Genomic DNA, 13,545 nt, shown 5'->3' with positions numbered 1-13,545 from the left:
AAAAAATTCGAACCACATTCAATAACGTCGGAAATATAACCAATTGCTGGTTGAGGCGACCCCAATAAATAAATTTTAAGAAATATTGATCCAAAAATAGTTGTATCCCTTTCTCTTGTGATTTGAACTCTTCACGTGTGATTTGAACTCCTCACGTGGATGTATTGAGCCAAGAAATACAGCACACAACCCCGGAAATTAACCCTTTCATGGATCTCATAATATGCTCTCTTATAGACTTTAGTTACACTACTGATATAGAGCATTAGGCACATTCTCCTAGAAAGGAAGAGCTGATGAGGCTTCTATAAACGGATAGCAAATACCCACAAAAGTAATCCCTACCACAGTTTCTAGATTAGGTGCAGGCTAGGAGGGCCAATTACACAATTTTAAAGTGGTACATACATACAAAACAAACTTAAAAATTTTTTTTTTTTTTTTTTTTAAGAACACTTCCTATTAAAACAAAGAAGAAAATAGGAACATGTGAACCAGAACATTAGGGGGGAGATAAATCTTTGCCACTACAAAAGGGGATAAAAGTGAGAGGAGAAAAGTAGGTAGAAATGGAGTCCGGGTGAGCTCTAGCCGCAGCCCAATAATTAACATAATGAGCGCAGAACTCCAATTATAAATAAAAAGGAAGATTTCATTGTAGTCTATGTGAAGTGCAAAGTAAATTAATTAACAGGAAACAAAACAAACAAACAAATAGGGGTTTCTTTTTTCTTTTTTTCCTTTTCTCCCTCCTCGTTAAAGCTCTAGCCAAAAAGTTAAAAAAGGAAGCTAAAACATCCTTTATATGATTTTCCTTTCTTTTTTTCCTACTTAAAACTTCAATGGAGTTTTGAATTGTCTGAAAGAATGACGTATATAAAAGCAAATGAACTTTTTTCCATTTTAGACTATGGCAGTCCCTACTGCTCAATCAAGCTGGTTATCACCTTAATAAAGTTTCAGCATTCCAAAGCTTTAAATTTTGAATCCGGGTCTCTAGCAAATAGGAAAACCTGGGTGAGCAGATAAACCTCATTAAAAAATTATCACATTTATTAAATATATTATTACCGTTAATCCGACCAACAAAATTGATAAAAAAAAAAAATTAAAAATTTTAAAAATAAAATAAAATCTATGTCCATGATCTTCTTTGAAGAAGTACTAGAGCTTACAAGGAAATTGTCTGATTGAAAATAACGGGAAAGCCACTGCAGTGGTATTTAATGAAAAAGGAAGTATGTAGTACTAAATGCCTGTTCAACATGCATCGCCATCAACTGCTTGTAATCACGTGGGCTTGATATTTATGTTGAAATAGCAACCAATGGACAGGAATTTTGGGGGGTCCACGCTACTGTGGAGGAGGTACTACGCAACAGTACTGAGATTATATTTTCAATATTTAATTCGATTTAGTTTCTTTAGTCGTAATATCATCATACATTATGCAGTATGTACGTAATTTGCTTAGGAAATAATATGTGTACGACCTAATTTATTCTTTTGGCTGTGTTACGGCGTCGTCCTTGTAGACCCGCTGCAGGAGTGAGGATTGCAATGCCAATTATTGTTGGAGACAATGATGGGATTTACGGACTCTAATTTTTACTTTTAGGAAAACACACAAAGGCAGCTCAGAGAGATGGAGAAAGTCGGCAAGAATGTATGGTATGAAAGACCCAAACTCAGAAATGCAGAATTTTCTTAATTCTCCATATTTCTCTTTCTCACTTTCTTTCGACAACTACAAAGAAATTGGAAGAGGTTTTGCTAGTAAATAATTGCATTGGTCCATATTTCAAGTTAATTGAGAGTTATACCATCAATAAGCTAAGGCGAGTTTAGAAGTAAATAAATAAGTCTGATCTTATTTTTGATTGTGGGTGTTATCAAAATTGAAAAATCATTGGAATTATTTTATAATAGATTTCAAACTATGATTTATTGTACTACAATAAATAAATTAGGCAAAAAATTCTTCACGATTCTTTGCAATTATGTGAAGAAATCATGGAGATCTAGTTATCAAATTCAAGCCGTTAAATTTGAGGAGTGTTACGATTAATGCTAAAAGTCCTTCTTGAGTCATTTCAAGAATGATTGGCTATCAAAATTACGATTTGATCAAAATCCAATAATGATCAATCACAAACTCAATGGTAATTTTAATAGTCATATCATTCTTGAAAAGGCTCAAGACAGACACAAGTGGGACTTGTAGCATTACTCGGAGTGCTACACACCCCAAATTTGTTTCTCAAATAATGTGTCATCATTCATGAAATGATGACATCTCATGAATGGTGATACATCATTTATGAACCAACTTTTGAAAAACAAATTTGAAATGTGTAACATTTCTCGTTAAATTTCATTCTTTGGCTCTAGTTTTTTTCAATAGGATCCTCTATATTATATAATTATCATTTCTTTCTTTTTTTTTTCGATGAGATATAATTATCTGTTAAGAACTATTTTCTCAAATCTCAATAAATCCTATATTGAAAAGTAGAAAAGCAAGTGGATGACAAGTACTATAAAAGGATGGTAATTCTATGGGGTAAGAGAAAGGTGATAAAATGAGTTGAAGCACTATATATGGATATTGTACTAAAGATTCGGCCTAAAGTGGCTCATTCCATAGAGACAGTAGTTCGGTAGATTGATACAATATCTATAATGATTCTCAATTGTCCTAAACATTAAGTGCTTGCTGAGAACGAAAAGAAGTGTTTGGACTCCAATATCTAAAATGACAAAAATATCTTCCATAGGATTTTTTTTTTAAAAAAAAAAATTACAAAAAAAGGGTAAGAGATGAGTAAATATAATTAACCCATTTGTAATTGTTTACAATGTTTTGTAAATGTGGATGTTGTTTAACGAGAACAATACTACACATTAGTATTGTTGACTATGTAGTTTCATATTATATGTGTCGGTGATCTTAAATGTGGATGGTGTTTATGGTAGTTTTGCCAACTAGAAAGGTGAGTGTTATAGATATGACCAATAAAAAATATATATATACATATCATGAATGGGCCAAGCTTGTTGATGTTTGACATCACTTTATTTATGATATTTTGTTTTCGGAAAATATTACAATGAAGAAAATTACTCCAAGAGATAATTTCGTAGACATGTTGACTAAGGTACTTCTTATATTCAAGTTCAAGCTATGCTTAGATTTCTTTATGTTTGTAACTTGTGATAGCTCTCTCTCTCTCTCTCTCTCTCTCAATGGGTTGTGATCAAGCATATTCAAGTCAACTATTGCTTTAAGCTCAGTAGATAAAGATTTTTAACAATTTTGTTATTTAAATGGTTAGCAATTCAAATATAAAATGCGAAGATCTTCCACAAGAGCCACCTGTCTGAATAAATTTTGGACAACCTGCTCATCTGTTTGGGGAAATGGGTCCTATAAGATCGCAATTCCAACAAGTAGGAGATCGAAGTCCAATTTTTCATGCTTGACCTTGACTCAAATAACCAAAGGAGCTAACCTCGAACCAACAAACCCTCCCTCTTCTACCAGTTCTTCAAGTACTTTAACACTCTTCTACTCGATTTCTTTTATCAGAACTCCAATAGTGAGCATCTTCATTAATTCTTAGAACCCTAGTAGTGATAAGAGACACTTATCTTAAGTTTCTCGCTTGCCAAGTGCTCAAAACTTGAGCCTTTTTCCTCCCGCCTTACTTGGGGATTTTTGTACCAAATCTACAAGGGTGTCAACAATGATAGGGGATCCTCGAGCTCACTAATTTAAGCCTCGGTTGCGGCTTCACTATCCCTCTCAAAAGCTACACCCACGAGATCAAGAGATAGAGAGAGACAGAGAGAGAAGACACACAGAGAGAGAGAGAGAGAGAGGAAAACAGCAAGGACCAAAAATTAGGTGGCTCTTTTGATCATTTTGTAGCTTTGTGTCTTAGATAATTGGGTCGTGGGTTTGGATTCCAAAACCAGTTTTGAGTGATAATGGGCCAGCCGATGTTCTTTTTCTTAATTTATAACACTATTTTTTATTTTTTCTTGACCAACAAAAAACGTTGTTGGAGGCATTGGATCACGTTTTTATTTATAAAGCTTCTCCAATTAACAATAAAATCGTTTTGTAGATTTTTATTTTTTTTTTTGAAGGATTACAACAATTTCTAGCTTTTTTTTTTTTTTACATCAAATTTGAAATTTTGAATTAATTTATTGGAATTATTAGAGAAACAATTATATTTAAGATAGTTGCAACTTTTACAGCATAAGTCATGTTTCTAAATTTGCACATCTAGTCTCTAGCCATCACTTCTTTCATTATTTAATTGAAATGCCCATTATTGTTATATAGAAACTATAAATCAATGAAAGTACTAATGCATATAGCCTTGAAAAACAAAGTGTAATTAATCAGCCAAATAACAAAAGGAAGAAAGGAGAAAATGAAGAGAATTCACAGCACTATTTTTAAAGAAAAAATAGATATTTCATATTTTATATATATTACATGTATATTCTAATATTTAAAGTTTAAACACATAAAAATTTGTATGGATTTTAATTTAAAGAGCTAGCTAGCTGAAAAGGATTAATTGAATTGAGTTCTTATATATATATATATATATATATATATATATATATAATAAGCAATTCACGAATCTAAACCGAATTAAATTTGATTAATTCAAGAATCGATTTAAAATTATTAAGCAAGTTTAATTCATTTATTTATTAAATGAATAAAACTCAAGTCAAATCTATGCGAGCTATTGATGAAGAAGCTGAGTTGGTATACTCCTCTAATTCATACACGCTGTCGTCGCTCGGAGGGAGACGGTCAAAAGGCAGGATCCTAGGCACTGTCCATGCGTCACCAGGCACATAAGTTCTGCACTCCCTTCGTCATCTTGCATCTCTCCACGTGTCACTCATTCACTGGCCCCTTATTACGAATATGTTCCCTTTTGTTCTCTCATGTTCTTTATATTGTCTTAGAGCAGGATTTAATAAGAACTCAACATGAATTAATAGGGGTTAGGTTTAAAGAGTTTAATCTATTTAATTAAATAAATTTATTTATCTAATACTCATGTTTTAATATAATTAACACTCGACAATTGATATACGCTAAACAATTTTTGACATGACTCGTAAATTCAATACAAAATTATTATATTAAAATTAAAAAGCTTAATTCATTTAATTAAATAAATTACATTAAAATTAATCTATATAATATTATGTTTACGTTCACTCGAACTAACATCCAAACACGAATTCTCATCTCCAAAGCCCTCCTTGTTCAAACACTCCTTACAATTTTAATAACGGTGAATCTGAAGAAAAAAATGGGTAGAAATAAATAAAAGATAAAGAATTAGCATTTCTCTATTTAAAAAAAATAATAATAAAAATAAAAAATCTCAGACACTCTCAACCTCACTGTACTGAAACAAAGACCCTACACAGAACGAGGAAACCCATTTCAAAAGACAGAGAGAGAGAGAGAGTTACACATTACTTACACTTAGACACAGAGATGGGACCATTGTCCTGTGCATAAATTCGAGCTTTTTCGTGGACGACACGATCCGAGTCTGCCGCTCCTCTCTGTTTCTCTCTCTCTCTATCTCTATCTCTATCTCTCACTACCTTTATCTTTCTTCATAGCCCTTTTTTTTCTTTTTGTTTTTCTCATATTTCAAACCCCATGGAAATGGAGGATCAGTATGGCATGCCCGATCTCAGGCAGCTCATGAACGGTAGGACCCATTTGCCGACCATCCCACAACCGCCGCCAGAGCTCTTCTCTTCCCACCACCGAAACTTCCCGCCCAGCCACCACTACGACATGATGATGGTGGGTCGTCAAGTAGGGGCTGAGATGGTTCCCCGTGCGCTTCATGATTTCCGCTCTGATTCTGCTTCCACTGCCGCCACTACTCCCACCATTACTCTCACCACTTCTGCTTCCACTCCTTCTCTCAGTGGCTTTGAGGCCGACACTGGCTGCTTAGGACCCGACGGCGGCACCGGAAGATGGCCCAGACAAGAGACTCTCACTCTTCTTGAGGTCAGATCTCGCCTTGATCCTAAGTTCAAAGAGGCTAATCAAAAGGGTCCCTTGTGGGATGAAGTTTCCAGGTATATTATGTGCCCTAATCCTCCTCCTCCATCTTCTTCTTCTTCCTCCTCCTCCTCCTTTTCTTTTATCATTAAAACTTTTTTGCTATCTCACTTTCTCTCCCACTCTCTTTTTATTGATGAATAAAATCAACATATACGTACAAGAGAATATGATCAATCTAGGCAAGAAAATAAATGAGTCAGACAAATATCAGCATATATTCTAACATTGATGATATTGAAGGAGAAGGATTCAGTGGTTTGCCCACGTTACTTGGGAGTATAGAGAAAAATTACTGCTCCTACTGTTTTAGTTGTTATATTTGAATACTTTGGAAGGGATTTATGTCTATCTAAACCGGTTTCAAGTTAGAAAATGGATAGACTATATATGAAGTTCGATCATTTGGAGACTTTCAATTTCCAAGTTAGAAAAATTAATGGCTGATCGTTAGAATGGCTCTTCCAGTACTGACTCGTTATCTGTTTTTTAAAATGTGTACCCTTCTTTTAAGTGCAAGTTTTACATTTTTTTTTTTTTTTTTTTTTTTTTTGTGGTAAAATTGTGGCTGAAGTACCCACTACTGATTCTATCTGATAAAAAAGGCATTTTGTAGCCAGAACTCCCCTATCAAAGATCCATCTTTATTATCAACTGTAATTACTCAGCAAAAAAGGCATATGAGATTAAGGAGCAGCATTATCTAAGATCAACACCATATGAACCTTGATGGGTTGTTTTATTTTATTTTATATTATTTTTATTCGTTTTACAATGCCATCTAGGGTTCCCTTCTATCCTCATGTCTTTTCCTATAGAAATTTTAACTAGTTCTTTCATATCTTTCTTCTTCTTCCTTTTTTTTTTTTTTTTTTTTGGCTTTGGCTTTGGCAGGATCATGTCTGAGGAACATGGGTACCAAAGAAGTGGAAAGAAATGCAGGGAGAAGTTTGAAAACTTGTATAAATATTACAAGAAAACAAAGGAAGGTAAGGCTGGAAGACAAGATGGTAAGCATTACAGGTTCTTTCGACAACTCGAAGCCCTCTATGGAGAAACCAGCAATGCGACTTCAGTGATCCCAGAAACTCATTTTCCTGGAAACAGTCTACGATTTCATACCACCTCTCAAGCAAACCAAGAGGGTTTTCAATCTCAAAAGCATTGTGATAGCCTAAGCCTCTCTAATTCCTCTGACTACGACACCTCTTCCTCCGACGACAACAATCATAGCACCGGGGCGGCGCTGGCGGGGCCGGAGAATGATTCGATAGAGAAGATGAGGAGGAGGAGAAAAGGTGGAAGAAGCTGGAAGGCGAAGATAAAGGAGTTCATCGATTCTCAGATGAGGAAGTTAATGGAGAAACAAGAGGCATGGTTGGAGAAGCTGATGAAAGGCCTCGAACAGAAGGAACAAGAGAGGACGATAAGAGAGGAAGAATGGAGGCAGCAAGAGGCAGCCAGGATAGAGAGGGAGCACAAATTTTGGGCTAAAGAGCGTGCTTGGATTGAAGCTAGAGATTCTGCTTTAATGGAGGCTTTGCAAAAGCTAACCGGGAGCGAAATTATAAAGGCTCCGGAAATTCAAAACCACAGCGAAAACCAGAATGAGGATGGAAGTGAAATACTAAATAATGGCGTGAAAGGTGACCAAAGCTGGCCTGAGTCTGAGATTACGAGGCTAATACAATTGAGAACATCCTTGGATTTAAGATTCCGGCAAAGCGGGTGTTCGGAGGAGGTTCTGTGGGAGGAAATAGCAGGAAAAATGGCTTGTTTGGGGTACGATAGAAGTGCTTTGATGTACAAAGACAAATGGGAGAGCATTAACAATTATCCGAGAAAGACTAATAACAAGAAGCGAAAGGAGAATTCAAGAAGCTGCGGTTACTTTCAGAATAGTCACGATCACCATCAGTCGTCCTCCCTCTACAACCATGCCGGAGGAGGAGGCGGCTACTGCGAAATCGGCGATCCGGAGCCGGAGACGGTAAGACTACAAGGGAATGATGGTACTTCTTCCCCTTCCAATTCCAATGCCGGAAACTCTGTGCACGACAGCTGCGCGTTTCCCTTCTTGATGGGTGATGGGGAGAACTTGTGGGAAAATTATGGTCTAAAACTCAACAAAGGCGATCACAACGGCTAGTCGTTTGTTAAGTTGTTGTAATCAGAAGGGGGAGAGGAACTTTGGTGGGCGGGAATGGTAGTTGACTCGTTTAAAGAGGTAAGAGATTTGAAATTAATTAATGCCGGCCTCTTGGTAAAAATATTGGATTTTACGATATGTAAGGAAAGAACTGACTGAGGATATTTATGTATAGGTATTAGAATTTAGGATAATATTTGAGATTAAAATAATGGGTTTGTGTTTTAATTATCAGTTTATTGAGTAACTGAGGTTGCGATATTGCTCAAAGTGTTGAGTAATTATCATCGATCAAAACGTTTCTGTAAGTTTTCCTTTTTTGTGCTAAATTTCCCCTTTTTATGGTGTTGTTATTGGTGTTATTATTGTGTTCACTTCCATACCCTTATTAAATTCTGCATGTTCGATCTTCTCTAATTTTTGCACCCATAGAAAAAAAAACATCAATCAAGTACGTAGATGTCTTTGGGTGTGTTTGTGAGATAGCTATAATTTAGATAATAATGTTCTTCACATGTCCTAATAGAGGGAAAGGGAGGATGAGGTGCTACTTAAGTAATTAACACGTTAAAGATTATCATGATCAGTGTATGAACAAAATGTCTAAAGTACTTTGTCTTCTAGTGTTTAATTAATAATTTTATTTTCCAACTATTCTTGTGGAAAAATATTCTTTTCACCACAACCAAATACAATGCATATATTGCCAGGAAAATGGATTCAGATCCCCTGTCATTTCCTGCTTAAAGAGAAAAAGACAGGGGTAATAACAGAAAAATTGTGAGAGAGGAGCTCCTACTTAAGCAGGGTTACCCTGCCCAAGGGAATCTCCTGTTACGATAAGTATCCCCTCTTACATACCCTACTGAGTAGAGATAATAGCAGGAGAATTGTGAGCGAGAAGCTCCTACTTAAGCAGGATTACCCTGCCCAAGGGAGTCTCTTATTCGGGTAGGAACCTCCGCTCACATACTCTGCTGGGTAGAGATAATAACAAGGATCTTGCATTGCAAGAGATCTGAGTCAGAAACAGAGCTATTTAGTCATTTTGTTAAGAGCAACAAGGAAGAGATATATATTTATTTATTTCAACTTTGAAGACTATGTGGATTGACAATAATTTGGATATATAGACTTTGTTTGTGATAATATTCCCAAATTAGAGTAGATTTACGGCCGGGAAAATATAGAAGAATTTTGAATTTCCGGATTGATGATCACCTTCATTTACATTACGTGGGTGGTCGCTCTTCAATTGACAACCTTGTGAGCGATTTTAAGCAATCAAGCGAAAAAAGAATTCCAACGTATAAGAAAAATGTTTTTTTTTTGTTTTGTTTTTGGTACAAGTAAATATGCAATACATGTTATCTTATATATGGAATTATGTGATCTTATTTATAGGGTTTATGCAATTATGTGTAAATAAGAGATATTATCAAGGAAGTTAACCTAAGTGCTTTACTAATCGAAAACAAAACTTTCAACAAATAATATTGAGAAAAGAAACGAGATTAACATCTGTTTGTCATCACTATTCATATCGATCCCTACATTTTGACAAGTTAAGCGTACTAGTCTTCGTGGATATTCGCTACAAAAAAATAGCATAGATTTTCGTGCTAGGTGGTTTTGAAGCTAATGTGGAAGTCAATAATACGTGGATTTTTTTTTTTAAAAAAAAAAAATGGGAATTAAGCTGTTTAATTGGATTTATTTAACAAGAAATAAATTAGGTCTATGGCATTCGTAATGCTTGGGATGGGAACTTTCATGAAAATAGCAGCTTGCAGAAGCTTACTACTGTATCTATTTTCCATTGCCTCGTTTGGAGATTAATGAAAGACACTAAATGAATGGCTTACTTGTCCAATGCACTCTTTACATGGCTTAAAACCTTCTCGAAAATATTCGAGCAAACAAATTTCATTCGAGGCTCTCTCACAATTACTTATTTGATTACGAGAGTTAAACAATTATAGAATACTCGGATATGATCAAACCATATATAAATAACATCAAATAAAAATAGGTCTACGTAAAGAAAGAAAAAAAAGGATCCCTAGAAATGTGAAGATGAGGAGGAAAAGGGGGAGACATATTTAGCACAATAGGACAGAAAAAAGGATGGAGAGATGGGATGGGTTTGCAGCAACCTTACTCTTTCTTCCAAAATAAGCGTCATGGTACACTTTCATGCATAGTCTATTATGATCCACAGAAAATGTGTCAATGCATGCATCACACTCCTCGACAGGGACTGGCCGTACCCATAGGAAGGAGTAAAGAAGCTTCCCACCAGGGCGAACCAAACAAGAAGGGAAAGAAAGAAAGAAAGACATTACAGTCATTATCACTGTGTCAAAAGTACCAGACCTTTCTTTTCCTGCAGCTTTTTGTATATGTATTATGGATATGAATATCTCTCTCTTCCCCTGCATGCCCTCTTTCCCAGCTTCCTTGTCCCAAGGCCTAGAGACAGTTTTAAAACGAAATTACATATCAAATTCAACTGGGGATCGAGCTTTTTGGTGATGCCATCGATGCGACTACTAACTGAGCTCTACATAAAAAGTGCCTTGCCATTCTTTGTATGTACCCCAAATTAACCATAAAACTGCTACTGCTTTAATTATTGTTGCCCATAAACGGCAACCATCAATGCCTCATCCACCATCCTAAAAAGAAAAAAAAAAAAAAAATCAAATCAAATCAATTCTCTCATCTAAAATTTTTAACTCTTTTTTTTTAAAAAAAAAAAAATGTGAAATCCCTTTAAGATATGGTTATTTTATGACCCGTCTCTTTGTCAGGATAAACTATGAGTACACCGCTACCCTACTCACTCAAACATCCGATCTCGTGACATTATCAAACGAATTGACCAATTATTTAATAAGTGATCTTAAGATCATTGCATTCTTGACAAACAAAAGGAAAAACAAATGACGAAAAATAAATAAATAGGAAGGGAAGGTTATTGATCATTGGATTCTAAATCCAATATCTCTATTAAGAAATAAGATATAATTTACGATTAAGATTTCATTTTGTTATATATAATTGGAGTAGTATGTCATTTAAAAAATTATATAACAAGATAATTTATTTATCAATTTTGTTTTTAGGTTTTATTTATTACAGGGTTTTTTTTTAATTATTATTCCATTTATTACGGGTGTTGAATCCAAAGAGTTCTTCTATTTATTACATGTTTTTCCTTTTTGGGCCAAATTTCTAGTATTCATTAGACAGAAGAGATATGACTTTACTTAAATTACAAAGCCCATCGTATAACTTTCATGTCGGCCTATGATTTCCGCGTTACACCTATGCCTTTTGTTTTTCCTGAGAGTTTATTCATGGCCTCGTATTTGAGGAAACGAAGTCGTAATATAAGAATGAAAAAAAAAAAAATGACTATGGGCCGGGCCCAATTTAAAACTTTTTCCTTTAACCGAATATAAATACACTCAAGGGGTAGTTGAAGTGAAAGTCACTAGTTCGAATCTCCTCTTTTTTTTTTATATGAACATGTCAAAAAAAAAAAAAACACTCGTGCTTTACATTCTCGAGCTGCAATCAATAATAATAAAAAAGTAGCAAAACATTTCTATTTAATTTTTTTCTAAGTAAGAAGTTAGTTTCGCATTTGTTTGTATTTTGTCAAAATAAAAATTTATTATTTGTTCCTCTAAAAATACAAAAAAATTTCCAAAACAATTATTAAAACAATTTTCTTAATGGATCCTCACAAAAATTACTTTTCAAATTTATATCATATCAACAATTTTTTCAAATTAAAAGATAAAGAAAAAAAAAACTTTTCAAAACTGTTGATAAACATATCCAAAGGTTTTTTTTTTTTTTTTTAAACTTTTATTTAATGAGTAATTCAGAGGTCAGGCCCAATAGGCAATATTGTGCGAGAAGTCTGAAGAACTGGGACCAGTGCCAAGTGTCATAACACTTTCCATATTCCTGCCATGTCATGCTCTGACGTCTTGGTATCCAGTGCATTATTCTACCCTATAAGGCTAGCTAAGGCATAAGGGTGCAGCATTGCGTCAAGTCAAATGACTAAATGAATTCAATCTCGTGTTGTGCTCATAAATATCTCCTGATTGCTAATTTGCCATCTGGGAAAGAGACAAAAAAAAAAAAACAATTAAAAAAATGAATCAAATTATTGGAGTCCACGAACTCAATAGTAGAGATACGATTGATGAGACTCCGTCCATTTGATCATAAATTTAATTAAAACTGTAGACCTCTACGGGCCTTGCAAAGGTCCACTACTCAAGCCCAATAGAGCTTGGGCTTTAGAAGATTTTTTTGGCCCTTTTCTTGAAAGCTGGACCAAGAATATTAAACAATCATAATTGTCTGATTACTAAAATTTTGTTTTTTATAAGTGTCTCATTACTGATTTTTTTGTGGTTTATTGGAATCTCCCACCTCTTTATATATATATACATGGGCATGTACCAACCGTTCAAGCTAATGTTGGCGGATTTCCAACAATTGAATCAATCTGATCCTTCAGGGTAGGACAGTCCGTTTGAAGAACAATTTTTTTTTTTTTCTTGTTTTTTTTTTTTTTTTTTTCTCAAAACCTAACTTCAACCTAAGGCCCGCAATTTTGACACAACTTGCGAATTTGATACGAACACGATACGAAAAAATAAGTATTAGGTTTGGCCTTATCAGGTTCAGATCTTAATCGGGTTTATTCGATTAAGACTTGGTTAATTTCATATTTGACGGGTCAACTTGCTAAACCCGGTTACTATTCAGGTTTGGGGGGTCGAACCGGGTCTGGCAGGTTGTTTAAATTTTTTTTTTTTTTTTTTTAAAGTAAAAAAAATCTCCAAGCTGTATTATAAATGGATTATCTAATATGTATAGAGTTGAAAATTACTAATTTTGTGAATGTGCTGATCTAAGCCTCCTATTTTTGATAATGAATGTGTGGATTTGGATTGTAGGGGTGCAAATTAGGCATATATTGAGCTTGTATTACATTGCAATAATCCTAAGCCACATGATATATACCGAATTGGCTATGTTACCATTTATCCTAAGATAAGTACGCATTAGACACATCTAAGTGATACCCAAAAAGAATAGTCAAAATTAGGCTCAGCATATTTACTTAAAATAGCCCAGATCATCCGACTACACACTTGAGGTCATTAAAAATTTGAATGGGTAAACACTGTCGTATATTGAATGTGCACACTAAGACTATATAAGTAATTAAAAA

General features: G+C 34.6%; 1 protein-coding gene across 1 annotated transcript; it reads left to right on the top strand.

Annotated features, from left to right (window-relative positions):
* The first annotated feature begins 5,558 nt into the window (after positions 1 to 5,558).
* PTL (Duplicated homeodomain-like superfamily protein) lies at positions 5,559 to 8,628 on the top strand. Its single transcript, XM_059606851.2, has 2 exons — positions 5,559 to 6,147; positions 7,025 to 8,628. Exons 1-2 carry the CDS (start codon positions 5,714 to 5,716, stop codon positions 8,277 to 8,279), a joined length of 1,689 nt encoding a protein of 562 aa, XP_059462834.2. The 5' UTR covers positions 5,559 to 5,713; the 3' UTR covers positions 8,280 to 8,628.
* The last annotated feature ends 4,917 nt before the right edge of the window (positions 8,629 to 13,545 follow it).

This window comes from Corylus avellana, chromosome 10 (assembly GCF_965113065.1).
Source record: "Corylus avellana chromosome 10, dhCorAvel1.hap1.2, whole genome shotgun sequence".
Taxonomy (NCBI): Eukaryota; Viridiplantae; Streptophyta; class Magnoliopsida; order Fagales; family Betulaceae; genus Corylus; species Corylus avellana.
This window is presented reverse-complemented; position numbering and strand designations above follow the sequence as displayed.